This window comes from Arachis hypogaea, chromosome 20 (assembly GCF_003086295.3).
Source record: "Arachis hypogaea cultivar Tifrunner chromosome 20, arahy.Tifrunner.gnm2.J5K5, whole genome shotgun sequence".
Taxonomy (NCBI): Eukaryota; Viridiplantae; Streptophyta; class Magnoliopsida; order Fabales; family Fabaceae; genus Arachis; species Arachis hypogaea.
In genome coordinates, this window is record NC_092055.1 from 73389860 (window position 1) to 73401111 (window position 11252).

Consider the following 11252-nt stretch of genomic DNA (forward strand, 5'->3'; position numbering starts at 1 on the left):
TTAGTCCTCCATCACAACCCACTTTCCTTTCTTGGATTTGGATGAAACTGACTCCTCTCCAACTTCTTCAATATGTTTCTTAGCTCCGAGAATCTTAGAATTATGTTTCTCATCAACTGCAGGTGATGGAGTTAGCTCACTCTCACAAGCCTGGGATACGCCATCATGTACCAAAAAATATAAGAATAATAATATTTTATTTACTATGTAAAAACTAAGAACATTATTGTAACAATTTAAATTGGAAATCATTTGACACAAACCTTAGAAGTGTCGTATGGACCAGTAGACAAACTCAATAGTTCAGAATTTTCATGGGACAAAAGGCCCTACAAAATAATTGATTCAATAAAAAGACATCATCAAAATCTGGTTGATATGTTTTTGCAATACTAAAACAAAATAGAAAGTTATTAGCCAAAGGGAGTTACAAGGTCAGGATTGTATTTATCCAGGAAAGCAGAGACCAGAGAATTCTCATTAGTCATTCTCAGCACATGAATCACATATGGTTCATAAGAGTTCAGATTCCTCATCTTGAGTTGTACTTTGAAGATGAACTTAATATCCCTAAGCTTATTAATCTCTTCGGGACAGGAATTTTTCTCAACACCCTTCAAATTTAGCGGAAAAAAGTTCATTCATGCTCTCATAAATAATAAAAATTAAGGTATAGTACAAATCAATTAACACAAAAAAATGAATATGACATTAAACCTTAGTCACACAAGACTGCCTAAGGTCATTAGCAGAAACTCCAAGAAACTTTGCAGCTTCTCCATCGAACAAAACAAAAGAGGCAGCATCGGTGTGGTCTATCACCCTTATGTGGATGTCGTACCTATTATTCACCAGAAAATATACAATCCACGAACAACACACTACATAAATTATACCAATAGTCAGAGTGTCTATACTATATTATTATTGAATTGGATGCAAATAATTTTTTAATGGCTTATCCAAGAGTCTCCATCCCACACAGTAGAATAGTTTAAAATAATCCTTATGTTAAAGAAGTATCGTGAGTCATACCTTGGATCATAGAACCCGTAGTCTCTAATGCAATTGGGACAGAAATATCTTTTCTCAAGTTCCCTTAAGCCACGACGACACTTCTTACATCCTTTGTACCACCAACCAAACTCGGTGTCAACTTCTTTAATCGTTCCGGCTGTAACAAATACAGTATCCTAAAATTGATGGATGCAATGGTACAACACAACAATTGAGATTATGATCTAACAAACATTAGAACTAATATAATAAAAAAAAGGAAGAGTAATAAAGAAAGAAATTTACCTGATTATGCTCCTTTATCTCGGCAATTGTTTTGTAGACTGACAGACGCAAAAAATCTTCCTCAACTGAAATAGGTTGATCATAGACCAGCGGCATTATGCCTTGTCTGTCAACAGGATCCAATTTGTTCACCCTTGCATTTTTAAATCAGAATTTATGAAATTTGCTAATAGTTAAATAATCAAAAGCCTTGTATAAATATTATGCTGACCACACTACTGATCTATACACTTTACCTCGTAAAGAAATTCCTGGCAGCTGAAAACTCAACATTGATAAACAGTTTTGAATTGTAGTTTGTGTTGGAAACACCCATGACCCCTACAAAAAGACATAACAAATTAAAGAAAATACCAGAAGCATATGATGACACAAAACATGCATTCAAATAGCAGTAAAATAAACAAACCACTATAAAATTTCATCTTGCCCATTTGGAGAATAACCACATAGGTAAGACACGGGTGTTCCTCCAGATATTTGAGCAAATGAAAAGCAAAAGACTGCCACAACGTTACCCTTAATTTCTGTCCACCCCTATAAGAAATAGCAATTATTGTAGAGTAAAGATAGGCACAAAATTCCAAAATAAGATTTTAAAACAAAAGCCACTATCAAAAAGATATTAAGTATTACTCAAGATCATCAAGTTCTATGGTGATATAACTTGACGGCTTCCCGTCCCGGGTGAATTCGACCAAGTTACCCTTTGAGGCAAGCTGACCTATCACATCTACAAAATAAAGGCACCAATATTTCCATTAACAAAACTCTATCTGCTCAGATATTTCTCCAAAAATGACACATTTTTTTTCCAAAGTTTCATCCATGTTGAAATCAGATTTTTTTAATTTTCTTAAAAATAAAAATATAAAAGACTGTTAATAAATAGTTAGGGCCTAGAAATCGAAGTTCGTGAAAAAACAAAAAATAAATAGGTTAGTACTCCTTACCAATGATATCATTAAGGGTATTAATTCTTTAGTTGCTATATATATGAAATCTGTATTTTGATGTGTTAAAATAAAACGCATAATAATAGAAATCAAAGCCAATAACAATTATGTAATAAATATAAACAATCAGATTGATAAATATAAACAATCAGATTAATAAATACAAAGTCAATAAATAATACAATTTTTTTAGTCCTATACCTATAACAAAAATAACGCATCAGCCAATTTAAATGACATATATTGAATATAGTCATATTATGTAATAAAATTAGATTGATAAATTATTTTGCCTAAAAAAAATTATATTTCCCCAATGAAATTTTTTAATACAGAATTTAAATAAAAATAGGACACATTAATTTTTAAAGTACTATTTAATTGTTATAGGACATTATAAGGATAATACAGAAAATTAAATAAATTTTTTTATTAAACAAAATTTAAATGAAACAATATTTAATTGAGTTAGAAATTATATTATTTCTTAATATAAAATTATAGCAAGAGAATAATTGTTATAGGAAGGGAATAATAAAAAAATTCTTCCTTAATATAATTTCTTAATGAAACAAATTTTAAAAATAAGACATGCTCCGTCATAATATATTATATTATATTATGTAAAAATTTTCAATCAATTCAAAGGATACAAAGCTAACATTCACGGCAAAAGCCCAAAATAAACCTAACTCTTTTTCATGGGTAATAACTAATTTCTCATGGGTTAGACCCTATAAGCTCTTGGAGTGTATATTTGGTTAGAAGATAAAAAGAGAAGCAAATTTTACTAAAATAAATTTCACGAAAATTATATGAATCTATAATACTTGAGACTTGAGAGGAATAGCAACAACCATCAATTGAATCCATATCTGGCCACTATATGCTTATAATAAAAAAGATAGCAAATGGTGTAAAATAATATATAAGATTAAAAAATTAGACCTCAAAAAATTAAACAACACATGCATTATAGATTAATCTAACAAATAGGTTAGTACTCCTTATCAACGATACCTTTAAGGGTACTAATTATTTAGTTGCTATATATATGAAATCTGTATTTAGATGTGTTAAAATAAAATGCATAATAATAGAAAACAAATTAAGCCAATAACAATTATGTAATAAATATAAACAATCAGATTGATAAATATAAACAATCAGATCAATAAATACAAAGCCAATAAATAATACATTTTTTTTAGTTCTATACCTATACCCATAACAAAAAATGACGCATAAGCCAATTCAAATGACATACATTAAAATATAGATATATTATGTAATAAAATCAGATTGAAAAATTATTTTGCCTAAAAAAATTATATTTTCTTAATGAAATTTTTTAATACAGAATTTAAATAAAAATAAGACACATTAATTTTTAAAATAATATTTAATTATTATAGGACATTATAAGGATAATACATAAAATTATATAATTTTTTTATTAAACAAAATTTAAATGAAACAATATTTAACTGAGTTAGAAATTATATTATTTCTTAATATAAAATTACAGCAAGGGAATAATTGTTACAGGAAGGGAATAATAAAAAATTCTTTCTTAATATAATTTCTTAATGAAATAAATTTTAAAAATAAGACATGCTCCGTCATAATATATTATATTATATTATGTAAAAATTTTCAATCAATTCAAAGGATACAAAACTAACATTTACGGCAAAAGCCCAAAATAAAGCTCAACTCTTTTCCATGGGTAATAACTAATTTTTCATGAGTTAGACCCTATAAACTCTTGGGGTGTATATTTGGTTAGAAGATAAAAAGATAAGCAAATTTTACTTAAATAAATTTCACGAAAATTATATGAATCTATAATACTTGAGACTTGAGAGGAATATCAACAACTATCAATTGAATCCATATATGGCCACTACATGCTCATAATAAAAAAGACAGCAAATGGTGCAAAACAATATATAGAATTAAAAAATTAGACCTCAAAAAATTACACAACACATGCATTATAGATTAATTTAACAAAGTACTTACCAACTAAATAACCATCATCTCTAGACTCTGATTGAATTGTTTTGAACAGAACAAAATTGAATCCGTTCTATGGAAATGAAGAATCTTGTACCGGACGCACAATCGTGTCCTCTTGAAGTGGATTCTAAATTCGTGTCTAGTAGGCTTGAACTTGATGGTATTCAAAGCAACTCCAAAATTAGTAACCACGTACACGTTGCCCTCAGCGAGTAAGCTCTCGAAGATAGGAACAAATATGTCTTTTACAGTGCATTGAATTGTATCCCCCTAAATGCATTAATGTTATAGAGTCATAGATAAATGAGGTTTATTGCTCAGTCATTACCAAAATAAATCTAAAATGCAAAGAGAAAATTTTACCTCTTCATCAAGGATAACCATCTCAATAGGTGCCTTCATCCCAAATTTTGCAAATTGAGAAACGGTCCAAAGCCTAATGATACGTACTTTGAGCTTCCACACCTTATGCGCTGGACCAGCATTGATACACTTGATGAGATCATACCTAAAAATCAAGGACCTCATATTTAGTGAAAGATAAAAAAAAATTATTGTGAAACAATCCACATGGCACATGAACCCACCTAGCTGCCATTGCTACCTGTCACTACAAAATTACTCAAATATTATGAATTTCTGTATAGAGAAAGAGTAAGTGTGGTGATCACCTATGCTATACTTATAGAGAGTCATAGCACTGTTCAGCCCCAGTATTGGTAAGGATTGCAAGAATCTTTACGTTTCTATCAAAATCCAATTAAAAAAAAGGAAAATTTTTGAACTATTCAGGATTAAAGAATCTGAATAATATCAATAAAATAATTATCAAAATTAGGATAGAAATTAACTGCCAACATTTATTGTGTTCCATTGAGTTTAATTCTGAAAAATCAAAATAAGAAGCAATATATGCTGAAGAGAAAATCACCATATTTACATACACTAATTAGGTATGGTAAATCAGAAGAAGTTTCAAAAAGGCATGAAATTATTTTATTTTTGTATGTTGTCAAATAATTTTATATCATAGATATTGACATTTCAAGAGGTACAGAATAAAGGGGGTAAGAGAATTAAATTTGATATATAGCACCAATTTTTTGTTTCTTAATCTGATATAATTCCCAAAAAATTTGTTAAGAGTACCTTCAATATGACCAAAGATTGTGTTGAGAGCATAGTATCATATTTTCTATAAATTAAAATCTGAGGCATTGATTTTCATTGACTCCTAGAAAAAAATATTGCAACATAAGACAAATTACAAAAAAATATAAGATTTAGACAAAATTCAAAAAATTACGTGAAAAGAGGTATTAAAAATAGGATCAATTGTATGATAAAATTAATTATATATGGGTCGCATGCAATTTGGGATTAGGATTTTAAATTACATATATTAATGAATTAGTTTAGAGAATCACCATGATTACAACCAAGGTTCTAAGAACAGGGGAAGGACCCAATGAAGGATCCATTGGCAAGCTGCTGTTAGGACTGGGCATGTTTGTGTGCAAGTGTTCCAAGTAATTGATTTTTTTCTGTGTAATCTGAAACACAAAATACAAAACACACAACCCTGAATAATCAAATAATCATCTACAAATTTTATAAAAACACAAAGCAGCAGCAGTACAACAGACCCAGAACCCAAAATCATTCAATAATTTGTTGATTTTAGAACAGAGATTCAGAGAATAAAATGAAAATCGAAGAACAGGTGCACACCAAAATCACTGACCTTCGAGACAATGATGCCGAGACGATGGCGACAAGACGACCGCGAGCAGGAAGAATCCGACGGAGGATGGGCGCCGAGTGAGAAAGAAGACATCGAACAGGAGATTTGACTTGGAAAACAGCGATAATACAAAGAGAGACTCCTCGGACAGCCACGGACGGCGGCAACTGGTCACTCCGTTCGGCGGCGGTGGAGGCTAGCTAGGGTTTTCCCTTTTTGTTTTTCTTTGAATGAAGAAATGAATGAAAGTAACAAAAGAGAAGAGGGAGACCAAGAAGCAGCAACACATTATTCCTTTCACCCTTCGAAACGACGTCACTTTAGGCAAACGCGCTGGATACCGGTCCGATCCAATTAGTTGGATTATAAGTTAATGTATTATAAATTAATGTTAATTCATATGTAATATATAAACAAATTTAATTAGAATAAATAATAATTTATTTATTTTATTTTAGACTTTATAAATAAAAAGACTAATTCACTAATATAATAAATTATATGAATTATATTAATTATAATAAATTATATTAATTATATTAATATTTAAATATATAATCAAATCAAATCAAATCAATTAAATCGGAAACACTCTCTGAAGCATGCCACGTCGGCTTCATCATTAAGTGCAGACATCCGGTTTTTATATAATAGAATAGATTATATCTATTATCTATTATATTTTTTTAATTTTACAACCAAAATGTATCACATGTCACTCTCTCATTGCAATAGAAATTAAATCTTTTCTTTCAAAATTAAGAAATTTTCCTTTTCTCTTTATTAATTTCACAATCAAAATGTGCCACATCTATTATATCTCTCTAATTTTACAACCAAAATGTACCATATGTTACTCTCTCATTGCAATAGGAATCAAATCTTTCCTTCCAAAATTAAGGAAGTTCCCTCTTCTCTTTACTAATTTTACAACCAAAATGTGTCACATGTCACTCTCTCATTGTAATTGAAATTAAATATTTCCCTCCAAAATTAAAGAATTCTTCCCTCCTCCTTACTAATTTTACAACCAAAATGTGCCACAAATCACTCCCTCATTGCAATTGAAATCAAATCTTTCCCTCCAAAATTAAAGAGTTCTCTCCTCCTCTCTCTTCCTTTCTCTATTTCTCTCATTCCTTCAACCGCTCTATCTATTTTATATATCATTATCAATATCAATGACTAATTATTAATTTGACAATCAAAATGTGCAACATGACATTCTTTAATTGCATTAAAATTAAAATTGAAATTGAAATATACCTATATTATGTATCATATATTACTATCTAATTTAATAATCAAATGTGTCATATGACACTCTCTTATTAAAATTAAGAAAAATATTTTTTTTTCAAAATTAATAAACTTCCTTCTTAAATTTTTTTATGTACCTCTCTCCATTTTTCTATTTTTTTCTACTATTTTTACTCTATATATAATTTATATTTTATATTAGTAATTTGACAAATCAAAATATGTCATTCGATATTTTTTACAATTAAAATAAAATTTTTTCTTCTAAAATTAACAAACTCTCACTCTCATTCTTCATCTTTATCTTTCTTTATCTTTTCTCTCATTCTCTATTTTTTTTCTATCTTTCTCTTCTACAGAAAACAAAATTAACAAAATAATATAATTTAAATAAAAAATATTATTATTATTGTTATTATATACATAGTTTTTTAGTTTTTTATTTATTTTTAAATTTTCACCGGTTATCTTTTTAATTTATATTTTTATTTTTCTTCTTTCAAATATTTATTACATATAATTTAGAAAAAATAATAATGTCATAATTAAAAGTTAGAATCAAGATTCAATTATTTTAAAAAAATTAATTTTGAGTTAATTTTATAACTATTAGTATAATTTTTTATACTAACATCTAATTATATTTTTATATACACAGGAAGAAAAAATATTATTTTTAAATAGAAAATATAATTAACTAATTATTTCTTTTTGTGCAGCAGATTTAACAGTTAATACCTAATTAAATGTAAAAGTATACACGTTAAATTGTTTTAAATTTTAGATAACGAATGTTAAAATTAATTATTAATAAAAAATTAGACTTCTTCATATAAAGATAACAAATAAAAATATTATTGTTTGATTTTTTATCTACAAGTATCTTGTTCTTCTTAGTCAGAGACTTTTGTCAACCTACGACTTTTTTTTTGTAAAATTAGTTTGATTTTATAAATCTTTTGTGCCATGCATAATCTATACTGTCAGAACAGAGTAGACTGTAGTTTTAAAAAATTTATATTACCGTAATATTATTACGGGTAAAAATACTAGTTGAAAAATAATTTTGTGTTTGATTTTAAGAATAAGATAAGATAAAATACTGAAAATAAGATACAAAAATAAAGACACAAAAATTAGTGTTTTTGTATTTTGTTTAGTGTAAGACCCAGAACCTTTGAAAAGTCTTTTTATGATCAAGTCTCAAATCATATAATTATTTATAGCCTTAATTTCAGAAATTATTTTATTAAAGATAATTAAGGCAAGTTTTGATTTATTGAATTTGAGATAAGTTATGATTATTATCCAATTTTATAATTATTGAATTATTTTCTATATTTAAACCACAAAGTTGGTGGTTGTGAAATAATAAGGATTTTTATATGATTTTGGACTAAATAATTAATATTTTAGAATATTGATACTCCTGTTTTGAGAAAATAAAGGATTTAATTATATTATTTCTAATTATTTGATTTGGACAATTTATTGAAAATAATTTGTAAAAATGAGGAGCAAATAGTATTTTCTATACACAATTAGTATTGGATTTAATTGAGTTTCAATTACTATATTATTCCCAATTTTATGTGAAGTTACTATAATGCGCCTTACCCTAATTTTGGCATACCATTTCCCCCAATCCCCCTTCATGTTGCGCAGCCTCAAAACCCCTTTCTTCACTGTCCTTGCTGCGCAGCCCCTATGCTGAACCCTCACACACATTGTTCTTTGAGAAACCAATGAAGAAAAAGAAAGGGGTAGAGGGGAGGGGTTCCACGGAAGCAGAATGGGGAAGGAGGCCACTGCCCAATCTCCGCCACCATTGCCCTCACCACCGTCGCACGAGGAGCTTCCATGGCCACGGCTATCAAGCTCGCAGGTGGAAGAAGCAGGGATGACGCGAGGGAGAAAGGGAGCCATCGCGCTCTGCCGCCGCGAGCCCCGTCGCACCCTGCGCCGCCGAGGGTTCCGTCCTTGTCAGATCCATCACCGTCCAGCCATCGCCGTACTTCTCACGCCGCTGACTAGCTCGCCGCCGCTGCTATGGTGTTCGCGCCGCCACTTCTGTCCTTGCCGTCATCGTCACCATCGGTGGAAGAGAGAGAGAGAGAGCTCACGTCGGAGACTGGAGAGACGTGGTCTGAGTTGCTGCTGCCTCCGTCGTGACTGGTCCGTCGGCGCCACTGCTGGGGTTGTCGCTGGCCTACGCACCACCGCTGTGCTCCTTGTTGCAATGCCGCCACTGTGTGCCGGCGAGAGGGAAGCCGCCGGGTCGTACAGAGGAGAGGAGGCATAACCACGCCCAGCCACCACCGTTTCTACCGCCAAGAAACCCCGCTGTGCCTCTGGTTGCCGGGAAACGGTATGGTTGCTGCGGGAGGTCACCGCCGGAGCTGCTGCTCCACTCTGCCGGTAAGGGTTTTAATTGAGGTTTCTGCCTTTTTGGATTTCGAGAGGGTTTTAATGCTGCGTGGTTTTTATAGTAGATCCTCCGGAGCTTCTGGCCATCGCCGGAGCTGTTGCCCGGCCTGTTCGAAATCGCAGCTACTTTGTTTCGCTAGTTTAGTAAGTATTTATGTTTCGAAAAGCCTCGCGTTAGTATTCTGTTGTGTTCGGTTAATGAATATGAGTTTTGATAACGTGGGGTCGAGGCCTGATTATTGTATGTTGCGATTAGGGTTGCCATGGTTATTGCGAAAGTGGCTGGGAGCTGAGGTTTAGGTTGCCATCAGTTCGGGTTGAGGCGGAAAGGACTTGATGAGGCGTTTGGGTTATGGAATTACGTTTTGAGGTAGGGGCGCTTTCCGAAAACTATATTTTGTATATTGGAATTATTACATATGGGTACTGATGTGAGGATGTGTATTTGGTGATTGTATCAGTCCTATGTATTGTTTGGTTGTTTTGTATGATTATGGGTGTTTGTTTGACTCGACTGTTATGTGACTTTGTGAAACGAAATGCTTTTGAAATTGATTCTTTTAAAGCTTTGAGATCGAGTTGGATCTGTTGAAAATTAATTTGTATTGAATGGATTTTCTTGAGAATGTGTAAAATAGGATACACTCTTGATTTCAGCCTGGCTGGCTTTAAATGATATGGTTTTTGATAAACGATTGTTGCTGAACCGTTTCTTTGAAATTTTAGAAATGAGTTTATTCGGCTGATAAAGATTTGATTTTTGAAAAGGTTTCCTTGAAATATAGAATTGAGATGACTGTTGGATTTGGCTTGCCTTGAACTGACTTTGGATTTTGGGCTGTTGAAAAGGATTTTGGAATGGTTTAGTTGGGACCCGAACCGGGTGGCAAAGTCCAAGTTTTAGGGGAGGTGCTGCCAAAATTTCTATAAAATTCGAGTCTTTATTGAAATGTTGTCTGGAAAATGATGAGTTAAATACTTTTACAATTTTATTTGAATTATCGAGAAAAGGATGATTCATGCTTTTGAAATGAATTATTAAAGAGAAAATTGTGATTTAGTCTTGCTTCTTAAGAAAGGCATTGTATCTCTTTCAGGAGAAAGTTATTTAGATGAAACTTGTGTTTTAAAGCTGTTTGAATGCGAAAAGGGTTTATGCCTTTGAATTTGACTTAGGGTTTCAATTAAAGAAGTTTTAATGATTTTGAAAGGACCTGAATGTCTATTGACAAGTTTCATTTTGAAATGTTTTGAGAAAGGTTTGAAGTACTCTTTGAATTCTGAATTCTTGCAAGACTAAGGCAATTTTGAACAGTTGAAATGCTTTAGAATTTATCATGGGGTTGATGTTGGTTTTGCCTAAGTAAAGGAAACGGCTTTGAAAGAAGTAAATGATTACGTGACTCGGTTTGGCTTAGATCCTATTTTATTACTCAAATCGGAAAGCCAAGGTTTTAATGATTTTAAATGAAATTGGCGAAATGAGTTATGTTATTCTCCCCTAAAGACTTGGGACCCTGCCGAGAAACTTTGTCATAAAA

General features: G+C 31.2%; 1 protein-coding gene across 1 annotated transcript; it reads right to left on the minus strand.

Annotated features, from left to right (window-relative positions):
• On the minus strand, nt 1-9012 carry LOC112784489 (uncharacterized). Its single transcript, XM_072231102.1, has 11 exons — nt 8918-9012; nt 4644-4788; nt 4375-4550; nt 1712-1839; nt 1539-1623; nt 1303-1435; nt 1036-1193; nt 718-841; nt 432-614; nt 264-329; nt 1-150 (listed from the first exon to the last, which is right to left on the minus strand). Exons 1-11 carry the CDS (start codon nt 9010-9012, stop codon nt 1-3), a joined length of 1443 nt encoding a protein of 480 aa, XP_072087203.1.
• Nucleotides 9013-11252: the final 2240 nt, after the last annotated feature.